This window comes from Clarias gariepinus, chromosome 28, assembly GCF_024256425.1.
Source record: "Clarias gariepinus isolate MV-2021 ecotype Netherlands chromosome 28, CGAR_prim_01v2, whole genome shotgun sequence".
In the NCBI taxonomy this organism is placed as follows: domain Eukaryota; kingdom Metazoa; phylum Chordata; class Actinopteri; order Siluriformes; family Clariidae; genus Clarias; species Clarias gariepinus.
Genome location: NC_071127.1, coordinates 7,364,574 through 7,384,456, shown reverse-complemented (window position 1 = coordinate 7,384,456; position 19,883 = coordinate 7,364,574). Strand labels below are relative to the sequence as shown.

At 36.2% G+C, this 19,883-nt stretch overlaps 2 protein-coding genes across 3 annotated transcripts in view; one reads left to right on the top strand and one right to left on the bottom strand.

The window, feature by feature from the left end:
* Positions 1-783: 783 nt before the first annotated feature.
* On the bottom strand, positions 784-7,521 carry LOC128515875 (uncharacterized). Of its 2 annotated transcripts, XM_053490115.1 has the most exons (9): positions 7,412-7,521; positions 6,373-6,675; positions 5,266-5,562; positions 5,076-5,174; positions 4,943-4,964; positions 4,795-4,826; positions 3,911-3,945; positions 3,724-3,810; positions 797-1,137 (listed from the first exon to the last, which is right to left on the bottom strand). In XM_053490115.1, the coding sequence occupies exons 1-9, from the start codon at positions 7,473-7,475 to the stop codon at positions 961-963; spliced, it is 1,116 nt and encodes a 371-aa protein (XP_053346090.1). In that variant the 5' UTR covers positions 7,476-7,521; the 3' UTR covers positions 797-960. The 2 variants fall into 2 exon arrangements, with proteins under 2 accessions (XP_053346091.1, XP_053346090.1); XM_053490116.1 differs by lacking the exon at positions 7,412-7,521 and having other exon boundaries at positions 784-1,137; positions 5,266-5,491; positions 6,373-6,510.
* Positions 7,522-17,189: 9,668 nt separating this feature from the next.
* Positions 17,190-19,883, top strand: part of sema4ab (sema domain, immunoglobulin domain (Ig), transmembrane domain (TM) and short cytoplasmic domain, (semaphorin) 4Ab) — a 50,447-nt gene continuing 47,753 nt past the window's right edge. The window contains exon 1 of the mRNA XM_053489878.1: positions 17,190-17,432. The gene's annotated coding sequence lies outside the window, so the exon portion shown is untranslated. The remainder of the gene's footprint in view (positions 17,433-19,883) is intronic.

Below are 19,883 nucleotides of genomic sequence, written 5' to 3'. Positions count from 1 at the left end.
ACAATACTAAAAATATATCTTAAAAAAATATATTTAAAATACTTTGTACAATTCTGTTTAAATTAAACATAAAAGGAAGAAGAAGTGAGACCTCAGGGGCTTTGGTTGTGGCGTGGTTGTGAGTTTGAGTTCAGAAACTGCTGATCAAGACATTCTCCAGGGTTTACAAAGAGTGTTATGGAAACTAAAAAGCATTCACAGTCAACAAGAAGGTCACATTAACTTAAATAAAAAATAACTCTTAACAAATGCGGTGAGCAGAAATGTATCTGTACATATTGCATCTTAGGGTACAACAAGGTATACAGTAGATTTAAAGACTGGAGAGAAACACAACATATGACGTTTTTCTATTTGTTAACTATACAGCTTCTGTAAGAGTATATTTAATTATTTATTTTAATGAAATTATGTAATAATTTTATATCAAAATATATACAGTATATATATATATATATATATATATATATATATATATATATATATATATATATATATGTTAAATGTTTTTAAATAAATAATAATAAAGACATTTTTAATAAATCCAATCTTTTTTATTATTATTATCATGTATATCTGATGTGTCCTTATTTCAGTTAAATTCACTAAACATACAGTAACTGTACAGTCGAATGTAAAGCAATAGGTAACACAAGGTGTGGTTTGATCTCACAGGAAAAGCAGTCTTGTGTTCAGCCGCTAATTTAAATCACATTTGAGCCTCACACCACCCACACTGACCAAAGTGTGTGTTCAGAGTACAGTGTGTGTTCTAGTGGTCTAACAGCAAGGCTAATATCAGTGCTGTAACAGAGCAGGTGCTCAGTGTTGTCCGTTGAGAGGACCTTTTCCACCTGACATCCTGCTTTGATGCTGTGTGTTGCGACTAGCTTTGTTCTAACCACACAGGACTCGGGCAAGCGGCGTTAGACTGTTTAGGGGCCATTGCACACCTTCGTTTCAGCTCGTTGTGGTTTCACGACCCTTCAGTGAAATCCGCAGTGTACTTCTCCAGCATGCAAATGTAGCACAAACAGTGACACTTTGGGGTTTTTTTTCTGTTGATGTTGTTGTTGCAAGGAAACCAGAGGACATGCACATGCTCTGATTCTTAACATGCATGAGCCTGGAGAGGGGCTAAGAAAAGGGAGGAAAGAAAGTTAGTAACTGAAAATAAAGTTTGTGACATATGTGCAGTTTTTTAAGAAAATAAAATTGTTTCTTAAAATGAAAACTGTCCCAGCTTATTTTTGAAAAATAGAAAATATAATACTAATTTATTATACAAATAGATATTATATACTAATATGATTTGTAGGTGACCTAATTCTTATATTCATAACTTGCAAATATTTTTTTTTTTTATCCTACAATGTGACTTTCTGTTTTCTTTTCTTATTTTGTCTCTCATAGTTGGTATACTTATGATGAAAATTACTCTTTCATCTTTTTAAGTTTACTTCTTTATTGCGTCACCAGTTTAGTTATCACATCTGTGGAGTTTTTTAGTGACTTTAGTGAGCTTTATTCCAATGTCTTTCTTGAAGGAGTTCATGGTTAATTTTGCCTTATGTTTTGAATCATCATGTTGTAGAAACTCTCTTTCAGTTTCAGATGCTTGACTTATTGTGTCATATTTGCTTTTAGGATTTGCTGATATACACTGGACTTGTATGTTCATTTTAACTTTTAATAATTGTAAAGGTATACTTTTTATCATCACATAATGAGCACATAAAAGAATCATTCAATTTTTATTTATTTTTGCCCAAAAGATTTTGACATCATCAGTCCAAAGGACTTGTAATACAGTAGGCATGAAATAGATGGTCACTTTGTGATGAGGATTGTAATTATTTACATTATAACGTTACTTTCTGATAAAAGTAACTAGTTCGAATACTTTTTTTTTTTCAGAAAATAAAAACTTTATAATTCCTCATGTATGTTGTATTAGTCAAGACCTTTAAAATTATTCTACCATCATCACTCAGTGAAGTTTGGCCCACAATCTGTTAAATACTAATACCCCTATCTCACCTACGCGGTTTCACGAGGTGGCCGTAAGTACGGTTCATCATGATTCACCGTGACTTTTACTTTGAAACGCGTTACACCCAACACTGTTTGTCACATATACCTTACAGCACAGTGAAATCTGGGGGTGGCAAAAGTTTGCACTTTTAAAAACTTAATAGGCAGTGATGATTCAGCACCCGATTTATCTGAAATACTTTAGCACTGTCAGTTCTGTGTGTAACTATGACAAATGTACATAATTCATTTTTGTGTGCTTGTAATGTTACAGCAGAATACATGAGTGGGAATTTCATGTACACTGTACAGTACTTGTGCTTAAGACCATAAACTTTATACACATAGTCCCTGAATATTACCATATGTAAATGTTACTGCAATAATATGTTTAATTCTACTCTATACTGTGCTATACCATACAATACTGCAACATATTATTGTAGAAACTAAATGCAAGGGATTTTTATTCATTATTATCCAATAACCCTAGTGTGACTTAGGACAGTAAGAGTAGCTTAAACTGATTAGTCAATAATTCTATGCTATGCCACAGCTATGCTATACTATTCTATGCTATACTATACTATACTATACTATACTATACAGTACTATACTATACTATACTATACTATACTATACTATACTATACTATACTATACTATACTATACTATGATGTATTATTGTAATTACTTAATGAAGAATATTTGTTATTCATTATTATCCCCTAACCCTAATTTGACCTATACTAAGAGTAGCTTTAAATGATAGATAATAACAATACATTAATAATTCTATAATATACCATACTATACTATACCATACCATACTATACTATACTATACTATACTATACTATACCATACCATACCATACCATACCATACCATACCATACCATACCATACTATCCTATACCATACTTTACTATACTACTCTATTCTATGAGGTATTAGTGTAGAGACTAATACAAAAAAATGTTACTCATTATTATCCACTTACCCTAGTATGACATATATTAGAAGTAGCTTAAACTGATAGATAATACTAACAATAAATTAATGAAATAATAATACTATACTATACATTACAATACTATAGTATAATATACTATGCTACGCTATACCATACCAGACCATACCAGACCAGACCAGACCATGCCATACCATACTTTACTATACTATACTATACTATACTATACTATACTATACTATACTATACTATACTATACTATACTATACTATACTATACTATACTGTGATGTAGCCTATTATTGTAGTTACTGAATGGAGAATATTTGTTATTCATTATTATCCCCTAACCCTAATTTGACCTATACTAAGAGTTTAAAATGATAGTTAATAACACTACATTAATAATTCTATTTTATTCTATTCTATTCTATAATATAATGTATTTTTGTAGAACCTAGTAGCTTAAACTTATAGATAATAATAATAATAATAATAATAATAATAATAATAATAATAATAATAATATGTTATAAAGGTTTTTTTTATAAAAAGGTTTTATTAGACATTTTAGAAGAGTATAATGCTTTTTCAATAACTTTTCACTTATTTAATTATTCCTTCTTTAACTTACTCACACACTCACTCACTGTTTCACTCATTGACTCTCTCACTTTCTCACTCACATACTCTTTTTCACTCACATACTTATTCACTCACTTTTTCATTAAATACAACATTCCTGTTTAACGTGTTGCTTCCTCGTTGTCTGTTATTGATCAGGTCCAAACTTGCGTACTGCACTTCCTATAAACACGCAGAGAGTCATTCACACACTGGAACATTTATAGATGTGCTTTGTATCTATATTGTATTTGTCCCTGACGTGTATGAGATCTCATCATACCATTGTGGAGAATTTCTCTGTCTTCCTTTTTCCTCCTAAGAGTGTAAACACAAAAGGCATCAGTATATTAAACCACACTGTTGCTGTGTGTAATTTTCCGCTTCCTGTGTGTACACACTCCAGACTGTGACAGAGACGGACCCCTGAGATACAACAACACCTCAAATGCTTTTTCTTTTGTTTCCAACCTTTCTACTTCCGTTCATGCTCTGTAACCTCATTATGGTTTTTTCTTTCTTTTTTTTTTTTTTACACACAAGCAATTCTTCCTAGCATTTGATAAATTAAAATCTTGGAGAAATCTTAAAATCTTAAAAATAGGATTCTTTAAAAATTATTTTAACTGAATGAAAATATGAAGTAATTATTAAATTCAATGCACCAAATCAGTACAATTTTTTTGTTAATAGTTATTTTTTTATATAATGAAGTATAAAATAATAAGTTGGTTATTAATTAGATCCAGTTTATTAGTATTCCTCAACCATTAATATAATATATCTCACTACAGGGAGAATTCTGAATATATTGGAGCATATTACACAGTAATTAATGCTTTTAGTTTAGAAACTTCAAAAAGCATCAGTAGCACCTGAAAAAAGGAACCAAATAAAATATAAATATTTTTAATGATTTTTCCTTGAGATATTTTGAGTGAGGTTTTTTTCCCATTACCCATTATTGTATTTTATCCTATTTTATTTTATTATTCAATATTTAAATTTCCATTTATTTTCTTAACAATTTACAATTTTCTCTTATATAGTTTTTTCTTTGTTTTTTTTTTGTTTATTCTTCAAGTGAGCATTATTATAAAGTGTATTATTATTATTATTATTATTATTATTATTATTATTATTAGCTTTAACAAATATTTAAATTACCATTTCGCCGATTGAAGCGAGCTTCGGGTGATCTGAAATTAAAATCATGTTTTTTATTAGTCACACACTGTACACACACCATAACACACAGAGCCTGAGAAAGATTGACGTTTCCCTGTTTGATGTTGTTCTGTATTGGGAGACGCACCTTGTAGGCGTGCAACGCTGTCCTGTTGAAAAGTTACAAATTACACATCGTATAAGAGCAGAGCTAAAAACATGTCATCAGAACATTATATTAAAGTATTGTAGAGGATTAGAGTTTAATGTAGTTCTCTTACCTGAGTGTAATGCAGCAAAGGTAATACTAAACACAGCAATAACAACAAGGGCAACGCCAGAGCACAAAAACATCAACCAGAGACAGAACTGACTGGAGCCTGTGCACAGAAGTAAACGCATGTCTCAATCCAGGTAATCTCACTACATCCATGAGTTTATGTAACGAATAATGATTTGATGATTAACCACCTGCTTTAACAGATTTAGAGAAGCGTCTGCCGTCCACCTCGACCACACACTCCGCGGTCCGAGCCTCCGTCCACTTCTCTGAGGGAACGCTGATGTGAGCACGTGTGTAATCTACAGCTAAGGCGTTAGTGTGTGTCCAGCCCGACTCCGTCCACCCGGTCATCTCTGAGTCATCTATAACCCAGGACACACTGACTTCGGACGGGACGACCCCCATCACCACACACTGCAGAGAGACCGAGGGTCCGACACTCACATTCGGGACATAGACCGTTATGTTGGGACGAGGACTGCGCTCTGGAAAAGACTTTTTCCAGTTATGTTCCAGTCAAATTTTAAATGATACATTCACAAATGTGATGACATTTACAATGACCGTCCACTTTTTTAGGAATGTTTGCAAAACCCATCGTGGGGCAGCAGCATAGCGGTCAGTATAACCATCAGTCAAGAGCTTCACATCTCTGAGACTTTGACCGTGACAAGGTTGTTGGAATCAGGTTTGCATTGTTGTTGATCATTCCGACTTTTCACACAAAATAGTCAAATTAAAAATCGAATAAGCTGTGGACAGAAACAACTTTTTACTGATAATATTCAGACTGGTTTGTGTTTACAGGAAAGCTATAGTAAGTCAAAGAATCACTTTAACAACCGTGATGAGCAGAAAAGCATCTCAAAACAGCAGAAAATGTTAAATCTTAAGGCAGATGATCAACAACAGAAGCCCACATCAGGTTCCAGTCGTGCCAGCTATAAACAGGAATCTGAGGCACACAAACTGGACTTGTACATTTGGGAGGAAAAAGGCATTTACATTTAGCAGACAACATTATCCAGAGTGTCTTACATTTTGCATTGCATTATACATGTGAGCAGTTGAGGGTTAGGGGCCTTGCTTAAGGGCTCAACAGGGACATCTTGGCGGCTGTGGGATTTGAACCAGGGACCTTCTGAACTGTAGGCCAATGCCCAATTGTCCAATTGTGTGGTTTTTCCACACAGTGTTGCTGCCACATGACTGAATAGGTCCCTAATGAAGTGGACGATAGTGTACAGGCAACTTTAAAATCATTTCTATAACATTAAACACTTTTTACACTCTACCTGTAATGATTACAGTGGATCCGTTGCCTGTGTAAGCTATAAAACTGTGTTTAACCGAGCAGTAGTAAGTTCCTGAATCAGTCGTGTTCGTGTTGTAGATGAATCCTTTACACAGTTTTTCTTTCTTCTCCGTGTGAACAGCTCTGCTCAACATCATCTCTCCGGTTCTCTGGTCCACTTTAAACCAGAACATTGTATCACATTTGTACAAAACTTCCTGCGTATCACACGTCAGTGAGACCGTTTCACCACGAAACACCTTCACTACTGCGGGATACTGAACGATGTTCGAGAGAGAAATGCCTGAAAAACATACAAACACCATGAGTGACTAAACTAGAAAGAAAGAACTGGAAAAGTTTAAATAAATCAAGAAAAGAAAGAAACAAAGAAAAAGGCATAAAATATAACAAGAAGAAAAACATAAGTAAATATAAAGGAAAGAAAGAAAGTAAGAAAGAACACAAAGAAAGAAAGAAATAAAGAAAGAACACAAAGAAAGAAGAAAAGTTATTTCTTCTTTTACAAACAAAGTAAAAAAGAAATAAATAAGATAGGAAGGGGAAAAAGAAAGATGGAAGAAAGAGAGAGAGAGAGAGACAGGGAGAGAGAGAATCCTTTTAAAAAAGAGACAAATTAAAAAAAGAAAGAAAGGAACAAACAAACAAAGAAAAAATAAATAAAGAGATCATGAAAGAAAAAAATAATTAGAAATATAAACAAAAAGTAAGAAATAAAATAGTAAAATAAAGAACAAAAGAACGAAAGAAAAAGAAAGGTACCAAAGAATTAAAGAGAAAGAAAGAAAGAAAGAAAGAAAGAAAGAGAGAGATAAAGAAACCAGGTAACATAAAGAAAATAAAAAAATAAACAATTAAGACTGAAGCAATCAAGCGAACAAACAAGAAAGAAATTAAATAAAGATTTAAAAGGATTCATTAAATAAAAAAAATGTAATAAATAAATAAAGATATAGATTATGCATGAATTATATATTATGTATAAATGACCTTAACACTGTGCACAAAAACATACTTACACAGAAGAGCAAACAGGGAGAAAAGAAAGAGATTATGTGTCATGTTGAAAAGGTTCAGGAGCATTAACACCTTTAACTGTCCTCTCCTTTAGCCCTGGTGTGTGTGCGTGAACACACACTTCTGTACAACCTCACATATCAGAATACACGCGCACACGCACACACACACACACACACACACACACACACATGCACACACACACACACACACACACACACACACGCACACACACACACACACACACACACACACACACATGCACACACACACACACACACACACACATGCACACACACACAAGTTTTTAAATGATGCCCTAGTCCAAACAGTGGAAAATGAAAAGAAAAAAAAGTGACGCATCAGGTGAGCTGGTCAATGATACAAAAAACAAACAATCAGGAAAATAAGTAGAACTGAATAAGATCCTAAGAGACCTAAGAGAAGATCATCTTTATTATTCCACCTTATGGACAGACTCTCAGATGTGATAGGAAGGAAGCAGCTCTGACAGTGACATTAGTGCCGTGTGTAGGACTTCGGCATTCACACACATGTAATGCAGACGTTTAGGTTAATTTTATATTACCTCATGATAAAAAAATAAATAAAATTAATAAATTATTTAATGAACTAAACTGATAAAATTATTTATTGTTACTTAATGATATTTTTTTCTGTTTAAATAATTTTTTTTAAAGATTTTTTTCTGTTTCTTTGAATGTCTAATTTCAATGACTAAGGTTTATTTAATGTTTAGAGAAGAAGCCTGCGAGCTGCATTTTGTGTCTTATGACTGCATCTTGACAACAATTTTTTTTCTTACTTTGTTTGTTAATAGTTTAAAAAATTTCTAAAAGTGTGGATGTGTGTGCATGTGTAAAGAGTGTGTCTTTAATCCCCACCCTTACCCGCATCAAGATATTTTTTGTTGTACTTTAAAGCCAAGTATACTGTAGTTAAATAAATTCCTTTATGTCCAGCTGTGTATGAAAAAAATCACAGGTTGCACATTACTGTCTAATACCGATCCTAGTCCTCTCAAGGACATAAGCATGAAAAAAAGGATACAAACAAACAAACAAACAAATAAATAAATAAATAAATAAATAAATAAAAATACAGATTACATATAAATTATATATTATGTATAAATGTATAAAATTAGACCTAATCTATTTCTGTTGTATACAGTTTTTGTGTAAAGTTTTAAGAACTTTTATACATAAAACATAATTCATACATATGTGGGTCAGGAGTGAAGGCTTGGTGGTTAAGGCATTGGGCTGCTGACCGGAAGTGGAATCACCAAGTTCCAACTGTTGGTCTCTTGAGCAAGGCCCTTAACCCTCGATTGCTCAAATGTAAAAAAAAAATAATAATAACATTTATTTGTTTGTTTAATCTTTTTTTTTTTTTTACATTTTTACCCTCAGGTTGCACATCAGTGTCTGATACAGATACAGCTCCTCTGATGGACGTTGCTGCGCATGTTCATCCATATACATCCGAAGGACACTGCATAGCATAAAAATGGCACCGATGGCTCAGTTGTAGGCTTCTCACTTACTGTGTGGAAGGCCCGGTTTTGATTCCCAATGCCCATACCAGACTACTGGATGCAGGGCATCCTTAGTGCCAGGCCAGAACCAGGATAGAATTAGAGAGTTACATCAGGAAGGGCATCCAGTGTAAAATCTATGCCAAGTTGCATAAAGATCAAATAGTCTGCTGTAGAGACCCCTTGATGAGAGCGGGAAAAAGACCAACAACAGTTATGTAGCATAAAAAGCACTGAAGCAAATGAAGGAAATGCCATTTGCAGTCTGTATAGAGCAGTAATAATAATAAAAAAGAACTAAAGATGAGCTGAAATGATTTTTGTGCTCTAATGATGGAAAAAATGACTAGTCAACATCTTTTTTAAATCAGTGGAAGGATTATTAGTCATGCACTCCCGTCTACGCTGCCTGTTCCTCCATCCAGTCTTCCAAGAAAATTACGAGTTGCCCCAGAGCCACGTTCTGGTTTTTGGATCATTTCTGGTTTCTGCAATTTCAGGAACGTCATATAACTTTTCCATCTCCAACTGCTGGTGTCAGGGTGCGGCATGATGTCTCTCTCTGTCTCTCAGCAGTGTGTGCGGTCTAACATCCGGCCTGGGCTCTGGACCAACTTCTCTGCCAATGACAGACTTTCTATCCTGCTTTTAGAGAAGCAGAATCTGTGTGCTAAGGACATGACTCAATATGAATAAAATATTTAAAAACAAACAGATAATTGTGTTTCAGAAGGGTTTTTCTTTCTTTATGACAAACAAAACCTCTGTTTGGTTCATCATCTTTAGTAACTACAGTACATGGTCAGGATTCATCATCTCTCATTGAGACAAATTTTTGCCAGAATTCACACCCCCTTAATGTTTTCTAATGTTTCTTGGGCTGTAACAGTAGAGTTTATATAAAAATCAACAACAGAATCCTGTCTAGTTTAGTCCACACACATGCCTAGGTTTAATACAGATACAGCAACATTGTTGTACTGCATACGACTGTATACACACTTACAGTATAAATAACATTATAAAACATAACCTCATAAAAATCCATGGCAATATATTTTTTTAAGTTTAAATGATTGTGTAAATATTTCAGATATCATATGATTGGATGCCAACTAGTACAAGTGGTGTTCGAGTCAACTCGGGACTATTGATTGTGCAGAATATCAAAACACAGTGTCTAAATAAAAAATAAAAGCTCCCTTTATTTCTCGATATAATCCACTTTAATCTATAATGCACTTATCCCGGTGCTTGGATACCATGAAGTTGGAATGTTTTCTCAGTACACCAGAGCCATGATTGGACTGTCTGTCTGATTCACGTCTGAAACCCTGGCCTGCTAGAAACTCCTTTAATGGCCCAAACATGTGGAAATGGCTTAGAGCGAGGTCAGGACTGTATAGGGATTGGGCGATAACTCCCAGTCGAGTTTCTTTAATGTGCAAGTGGTGTTGGTGAATGATTGTGTGCACAGTTCACACAGACTGAAGCATCTCTCCTGCAAGTTGGCAAAGATCTACTTGTTGATTTTTAAGGATCAGATGTTCTACTAGCTGAATTTTCAGAGGAATGATTGCAGCGGGCTCTGATCGTTATACATGGATGACGGCCTTTAAAATGTTTGCACCGTTTAAATGTTTTACTCTTAAAAGTCTCATATGTCAATTGCTTTTGTGGAATTTTAAAGTCTTGGTTTGACTTGAACACCCTCATCTATGTTTATTTGCATTTAAACTAGGATTTTTATTAGATATATCACAACTTTTTTTTCAGAATCCTTCAAAAAAATGTTTTTTTTATAATTTTTTTTTTTAATCGTCCTTTTTAGACCACTAGAAGATTAATTTATAGTTATAATATATGGAAATATTGTGCAGGTGCCACAGCTTCTTTTAATGCTTTTTATTTATTTATATATTTATGTATTTCCTCTTTTTATTTTTAACTTATTTGTCTTTTTAACTAAATAATTGATTTACAGCTATTTCTGTACGTTAATGTACATAGGAACAATCTGCAGATGCCACAGTTTCTTTTATTGATTTAACATCTCTTAAAATAAAAAGCAACTTTATGGTGTTTAAAAATTTAATTTGATATTTTGACTGATTAGTATTTAAGGGTTTTTAACCACGGCATGTGTAACGTGACTTATTAAGATATACAGTAAATGTAAATTTTGTAATTCTATATGTTAGATTCAGTTCACAAATGACTTTATTTACGTGTTGGAATTCACATTCAACACATAAAACTTTTGTTATAGAAAATAGGGTTAAAATGCATCTACTCAACCTGATGTGCTTTGACACTAGATATATTAGTAGGGACATGCAGGTTTTTACTTTAGTTTGTCACACTGCAGGTCCCGGATGCTCCCCCTCAGCATTTACATCCATGTCCGTGTCTTCAGAGAAACAGCACAGCGTTTGGTGTCTAAAACCACACGCAGGCCATAAAACAGTGACGCAGAGACGAGACTGTGAGCGGGAGACAGAGCAGAATGACCTACAATACATGACGCCCACGCCGTGTGCTTTCCTGCGTGGTGTTTCTTTATGATAACATCAGTGTGACCTTTGGGAGCTGTGATGAGGAGGTGTGCTAAATGACTGCACCATCAAAGTGTCTTTACTTCTGAATGAACTCCATCCTAACACCATGATTTAGAAAGGCGAAGGAGCAGTGCCAAATTTAACCTCACAGTGATGATGTAATTGTTGTTGCTTAAATAACGCCTACGGTGTTGCAGAGAAGAGTTGAAATAGCACAAACTTGCTTTGCACTGGTGCTATACGGCTAATAAAGCTAACATCATGATGTCTATCTCAGTCGAAAGCGTTTCTGTTCACACACATGCACACACACACACACACACACACACACACAAAGTAAACATTTGATTTGTTTTACATCAAACTGCTACTGTACGTAAAGCAAACACAATGTCGCTAAGAACTGTAGCGTTATCATGCCGACCATTTTGGAAAACAGGATTTTTTTTTTTTTTTTACTGCAGTCTGGTACCATTTACATTCACATTTAAGTGTCCTATTTATAAATAAAAACTATTCACAGAATACATGAGTTTGCAAACACATGAAGGATTGCATGTGTAATTACAGTAAAGATTTTGGTTGACCTTCCCTCTGATGCAAAATTGAAACAGAGGTTAAAGCAGAGCCCAAATATAACCATGATGTCATCTTTAACACGATGCATTTTTATTTTAAGTCTGTAGTTCTGCATGTTTAATCTTTGCCGGTTTGCAGAAGGGTTTCGAGGTCGGTGTTAAGCCTCAAATCCTCTTTTCTTCTCTTGGATCCTCTTACTGCAGTCACTTTGTCCTAGTCGACCTGCAGGTCGGAGAAACTTCAATGACACCTAGATTGTTTTATACAATAAATTGTAATAAATCGGACTAGATGGTGTGTGCATGCAGCTTTATTGCTATTATAATTCATTTTTTACTATTATCATTAGTTTTTGTTTTATTTCAATGTGCATGGACTTGGATGAACCTGCGAAGGTCTACTGTATGCGACTTTATCTTAGCAGCGGTCAAGAGCTGGCTAAAATAAGGACATTACTCTTAAAAGCTACTCCTTTAGACTGACTGAAATAGGTAAGATATCATTATAATTGATCTGAATATTGTAATCATACAATATTTATATACTGTGTCTCGTCTGGATAATTTCATAGCATATTTAAAGCATGAAATGTGCATGAATATTTAGACTGTAAGTCACTCAGTGCACTAAATTGTCTTTTATTTATTGCAATGCAACTGTAAATTATTAAAGAAATATGACTTTACTGCATGAAATAACACATGCAGATGAAAATAATTAACAGTGTGGCATTGTGATGAAGCGGAGTTACTATTAACACCCTGGTATTGATTTCTTTTCCTATAACAGCATGTCATAAAGTGTTTTATTCCTCTTACACCACAGCAATTCACTTTTGTATTCATGAAAGCAATGCCATGTTGTGCATTTTACCTTTTTAAATTGCTTTTAATTAGTTCTTCTTATGGAAAACATTATCATATCAGTTATTGCATATTTTTCTTCTTTAAATTGCAACAACTCAACACTGCATATATTTATTATTAGACTTTAATTCTGTGTATCATCGACTGTACCAGTGTAGTAGGTTTTTACCTTCTTAACAGACAAAGTACTATAAAGCTGTGATTTGCAGACGCATGATTGGTGTAGCGGTTAGCACTGTCGCCCTGGGTTTGATTACCGGTTCAGATCTGTGTGCATGGAGTTCGGTGAGAGTTTCTTCCCACAGCAGATTAGGTTAATTGGTGTCTTTACATTGTTTGTGTGTACCCTGTGATAGGGTGTACCCCACTTCGTGCCCTACGTCTCTAGGGATCCCCTGTGACCCTGTATACACGATATGAATTAATGAATTCTGACCAATCATAATCGAGAATTGAACAATGTTAAACAGTGTTAAAGAAAAACAAGTATAAAATATATCAAATTTTACTTCATGCAGCTCCCTAGGCCTGCTAATGTGTTCAATTTGGCACTGTTTGTTTGGCTGCCATTTTATAAAGTCTTCCAACAACTACCACTAGATGTCGCAAGAGGAGAGGATATATGATATTCCACGTGACGTTTTGTTTTACACGAGCTAGACTTTATTGTGTGTGTGGGAGAGAGAGAGGGGGAGAGAGAGCGCGTGCGACAGAGAATTACAGTTTGTTAACGATTAGCTAGCCAGTTTAACCTAAACTAATCTCTCTCTCTCTCTCACACACACACACACACACACACAGACAGGACAGTAGTTTTCACCTTTAAATAATTCTACAATTTATATCAATTCGACCACAAAGGTCTTTGATTAATGTAAATATTTTGTAGTTTAATGTTTTTACCTCAATATCAAGTTGCTAACATGCTAACAAGCATCAGCATACAAGAGTCCAATACATCTTTTTTTTTTTTTTACTTTTCCTGTTTTGTTTTTTTCATGAGAACAAAGTTCACTACCATGACAGCTAGAACCTGAATTATAATACAATGATTATGTGTAAGTTTGCTTGTCTGGCCATTTTAAATATTTCCCCTCTTTCCCCCTTTGCTATCCAGTACTCTTAGTAGTCATACCATACTATTACTATTTGACTAGTACTATACAGGTATAATACCGTAGAACAAACAATTATATCTTTATACTTCGAAGGGGTAACAAATAAGGTCTGGGTTTTTTTTTATTTTTATTTCGCTGTACATCGTTTTTCAGATGCCTAAAAACCTGGCAGTAGATTTCACTATTGACTGGTCCCCCGGTGATAAATACTAGACGCACAATGCTGGAAATGTCGATAAAAGCAATGAGCATGCGCTTGGTCCAGGTGCAGACCTGCCACGCCTTTTATGGTTGTGGAGATGATGGGCTCCTTCACTGTGAAGCCTGTTGCTTCGTGTCTGGATTGTACACATACGCCCTTGTTTCATCAACAGTAATAATCCTTGTTCTCGATGTGATGTTCTTTTTGCTCTTGGGTCAGCAGCTGGGGACAAACTTGCCAGCAACACGGCACATGTTCAAATCACTTGCCTGGACTGCAATCTTCTTCCTAATTTAGTCGCGTCCAATTCCTTCCCGTCACTAGGGGGCTTCCACATTAAGCTACTACTACCACTAGATCTACATATGATAGGGCGAGGACTTTACCACTGCGCCGCTCAGAGGCCTGTGGATTGTTCTCTGGCGAATATCATGGACAAGTTGCCAAAAGGTTTCAACATTTTGGAGGGTTGAGCTTGTTGAAGGTCCTGATCTTTCATCATCTCCCAGTGATGTTCTTCCGCTCTTCTTCCACTCAAAACACCCCAAACAACTCACTGCAGCGTGAACTTGCCGAATCATGTCAAATCTCTCTGTTGCAGATTTGCACAGTTTTACACAGAATTTGACGTTCTCTCTTTGCTCTAACTTGCTGTCCATGATGAAATAGCAGACTTGGTAATGTATGTGGTCAGAATAGCACCAGTTGCACAGCTCCCGATGTACACAGGATGATCTCTTTTGGCACACTGACTTATGAAAGCCCTGTGCTGCCATCCTTCGGCCTGTCACAAAACCGGTCTTGAAACTTTTTTATTATTTTTGAAAGAATGGTGCTTATCACAGTCCAGTACAGGTAAAGTGATGTGTAGAAAATGTCAGAATGTACACCATTGCACCTTGTAGTTAAATTGGAAACTCTTAAGAAACACACAAGACACATCATATCTATCTGTATTTTGTAGTTAATTTTCATTTGTATGTTGTTCGTGTCACTTTACAGAATGAAAACTGTAGTGACATAATGAACCATCATAGCAGTGTTTGCTTATAATCGCACACTTCTATAGAGTTTTTATTCAGAGAAATCCTTTTATTGTTACTCTGACCTCAGGAAGACAAACCCACATTTGTCTAGACATGTTACAAGTTACAAAACATTTTCCTGTTGCTATGAGCTTTCAGGGTGTTCAGAATACATTATTGTTTTGCAGGCTTATACGCTTACCTCCTGTTTAATGTAAATATATTTATTTTTTATAATGCTTACATAAATTCAGTGAGTTAAATCATTCATTTTAAAATTATTTAATCAGAGGACAAAGATTGTAATTTGTATCTATTTTGTCAGCACAGACACAACTGCAGTGAAATGCTTACATGACTTGATTGAAGATGTAAATTTAAAACTAACTGACATTTACAGAAGGCTTTAAGTACAGTACAGTAATGGCACTCTTAGCCGCAGGAAAACATTTAAATGGTGCAAACGTTTTGAAGAAGCCCACAAATCCATGAATAATGATCCTGACCGAGGTGGCTCGGTGCCCACTGCAGTCAGTGAACCTTTCGTCCTGAAGTTCATGTGTGGAAAGAAGAAAAAATAGACAAGCGTAAGGATTTACAGTAAGTGACTTTAATAAGCAAGATTGTGATGGGATGCTCCTATGGGATGTTAACGAGCTGCAGTGGTCTGGACAAACCAAAAGTGATCCAAGGGAGGAAAACCGGTGAACGGTGACACGGTCATGGGTGTCCAAGGCTCACTGATGCACATGAGGGGTGAACGCTGGCCCATAAAGTCCGATCCAATAGAAGAGCTATTGTACATCAAATTTATAAAAAAGTTAATGCTGGTTTTGACAGAAAGTTGTCAGAACACAATGCATTACTGTTATGGTGGCTAAAAGAGTACCTACTTATTATTAGGCAGGTCATAATGTTAAGGCTGTATTTGAAGAGTGGGGGAAAACTGGAGTTGTTGTTATTTGTCTTTCAGCTGCTCCTGTCGAGGGGTCGCCACAGCGGAAAACCCGATCCACACAACAACTTGGCATAGGTTTTACACCTGATCCCCTTTCTGACACACACCCCTCCCATTTTATCCGGGCTTGGAACCAGCACTGCATCCAATGGCTGTTTTTTTTGGGCATTGATTAAGAATCGAACCCAATAATTCTGCATGGCAGGCGAGAAACCTATGACTCACATGAGTCACAAATGGCCTGGAGTTGCTAGAGGAAAAGCACCAAACACATGCATGAGAAAATGCAAACTCATGCAGACCAGACCAGAGGTGAGATTTGAACCCTTGACCTAAATGCTAAAAATAGCCATAAACAAATAAGGTCTATATCGCTTTATCCTGAATACAGGGTGGTAGTGGTGAGGGGGGCATGGGGGCTTGGACCTATCCCAGGAGACTTGGGGCGCAAGGTGGGGTACATCTTGGACGGGCTGCCAATCCATCACAGGGCACACACACACACTTGTTCACACACTATGGGCAATTTTGGGAACGCCAGGTAGCCTAATCTTCATGTTTTTGGATTGCGGGAGGAAACCGGAGTACTCAGTGGAAACCCATCATACACAGGGAGAACATACAAACTCTATAAACAGAGACTTAAGGCAGGGATCCAACACTGACCACGGAGGTGCGAGGCAACAACAACAAATTAGCTGTAAACAAATAGGTTATTTCTGTAAATTAATAAATAAATAAAATCTTTTTGCAAGCAACTTTTCTGTTTATTTGTGAGTCAGATGTGATTGTAAAATCCAAGGCCAAGGAGATAACGGTTCCAGCTCAACCCTGCTAGTGCACTACCAAGTGTGCTGACTAGCTAGCGCTCTCGGATTGGGACACGGCCCCCCTGCTCGGCTCTTCGTGTATTCATAACAGCGTGGGCGCGCGAGCGGCGGCATGGAGTGTGTTTACCGCGAATAAAATGGCGAGGATTGAAGCTCTGAGCGCTGCGTAGGTGCACGGACAGGCGGTGTGTTCACTATTTTGTCTTATTTCTTTTGGAATCGCTTTGCAAAGGTAAAGCAGAAGTTTAGGGGCCACGTCGGAGTAACGATATCTAGAAAAAAGCCGAGTGGAGAGAGGACACGGCGGGGGAGCCACGCATGGACCCGTGAGTGCATAAAAAACACGCTACACAGAGACGATGGTAACGGGGCAACAGATGTGCGTTGCGGGGTTTCACACACACACACACACACACACACACACACACACACACACACCAAAAACAAAATGCAGAAGAAGAAGAAAAAAAAAAGAACGCCAGATGTGCAGCGTCGACACTGCCGCGCGTGCACGCACTCGCGCGCGCACTGGCTTCTCTTTAAACACCTGGTTAAATCATTAGCGCGCGAGCTCACTTCTATCTTTATCTGCTAACCGTCATTAACGGCTGCAGAGTGTGAAGAAATAGTCAAAAGGTTAAAGCTAAAAATAATCCGATGATCTTAAATGTAATCAGTGATATTATTATTATTATTATTATTATTATTATTATTAATTCAGGTTGAAGCCCACTGTCTGTCTTTCAGCCAAAGTGACAATATGAACTAATCCCAGTAAAAATATTTAGTTTAACTTTTCTAGTCAATATCTATTGATGCAGGTGTTTGTTTACATTGAGACAGTAGAATATTAAATCTGACATTGCTTTTACTCAACAGCTTTATTTCACTCATGGTGCAGGTTAAACTTCTTATCTAAGTAATAAAAGTTTCTTTAAATGCTGTGACTAAATCAGGCTGGACATTTTCTAATACTGCGTTCAGGGCCTTCGGTGTATAAAACTATTCATTTAAAGAGCTGAAGACAGAAGTTTACAGACAAAACCTTACCTTTGTCTAATAATCTGGATATTGGAAATAACAGTCTGGTTATGAACTAGTTTTCCTGCCCCAATGTGGTTTGCATTATTAGATTTTGTTATTCTTGGTTTAAATGTGCAGTTCATGAGTGGATTCTCGGCTCTGATCGGTCAAAAGATGTTAATATTTGACATATGATATTAATGATAATATTAATAATGCTCTTGTTAATAATTCATATTGGAAAGAAGTTCCAGCCTCAAGGCATATTCCAGGTGTATATTAATGTGCATTGTGCATGCAGTAGCACTTATAATCTTAAAGGCACCCTATTATGCAGAATTAGTTTTTTGGCCATTTATACAAATTACATGTGCAAACAAAAATCCCGAGAATAAAACATTAACTGTTTTTTATCAGTTTTTTTTATATACTCGCATTGGTGTAAAACAAGCCGATTAGATCCCCCCCCCCCTTTTCTGACCTCATATACAGTAAGACAAGCCCCTTCCCTGGCTTGTTGTCTTGTCTTGTCTTCTTGGTATTTCCCTGCATTCAATATTTTGCATTGCTGCCACCTTCTGATCTCAATCTCCCTCGTATTAAATCCTCTTTTCTAATAATTTCTAAATGATAAGAACCTCATCAGTTACTTTCTTGCTTGTCCTCGATGACAATGACACCCCTCTCCTGGTTTGTTTGCTCAGTTCTCTGCTGTTCTCTCTAGTGGTGTGGCTCAGCAGTAGCTTATTTACATAGACACTGAAATGGTGCATTTGGAAGAGGGGTGAAAAAGATGAAGTTTGAGGTATGAACAGATTACCTGAGCGGTATTTCAGCTGGGGTATTAACAGTAAAAGTTCAGGTAATAAGGTGTTAAGATCGGAAGGTTGGAGGTGTGACGTGATCCCCCCCCGTGATATATGTAAATATAGAAAAAATAAACTGAAAACAGAATTTGACTACAAATTACACAAAAAAATACAATTAAGTTAAAGAAGGAATTTGCAATACAGTAATTTTACACTGGAATTTAAGTTTACAAAGTCAAATAGAGTTAAAGTAGGACAAAAGTGTGAGAAGTAAAAAGGTATAAAAAATATAATGTGGAATGTGACAAAGGTGCTTGGAAACTCTACCCTACCTCAGGAAAAAAAAAAAAAACTGCCTGAAGATTTCACAGTTCCATCAATGAAACAAGTAAAGCCTTAGTCAAAGCAAAGGGTGGGACCCTTAGTGTGGGTTATGCACCCCTATTTCCTGCAATTATGGTTGCTGCTGTTGCGCCCTTGAGCAAGGCCCTTAACCAAGTCTACTCCAGGGCCACTGTACCATGGAAGACCCTGCGCACTGACTCCAGCTTCCTAACAGGCTAGAATGTGTGAAGAATTTGACTGGGGAGTACCATACCTTGAGAATTAAAGACTTGACCTAACACACACTTTGGCGAGCTCTGCAGCTGCCTGACCTCAGTAGCTGAATGGACACAAATCCATATCCATCTAGTGGAAAGCTCGCCAAGAAGGAAGGATGGAAGGAGTCTCCAGTGTCAGCCGGCCTTCTGTTGGAAAGTGTCTTCAGGGCAGAAGAGTTTACACTTTCACAGTAATTTAAGTGTGATTAACTTTGAGAGGAACAGGGATAAAAAAAAAAAAATGGACTGATTTTGGATGATTTTACATGTTGATTTCTGTTATGAGGTAACTGATAACAGGAACTCACCTGATTTACGGAGTGTTGAGATTGTAATCATGGTG

Bases quoted from the DNA above. Each gene is read 5' to 3' on its own strand.
- LOC128515875 (XM_053490115.1), bottom strand. From the start codon at position 7,475: ATGCTCCTGAACCTTTTCAACATGACACATAATCTCTTTCTTTTCTCC. The intron at 5,175-5,265 runs GTGGTTAATCAT...TTCTGTGCACAG, and splicing joins CTCTAAATCTGTTAAAGCAG to GCTCCAGTCAGTTCTGTCTC. The intron at 3,811-3,910 runs GTATGATGAGAT...GCGTGTTTATAG, and splicing joins CAGAGAAATTCTCCACAATG to GAAGTGCAGTACGCAAGTTT.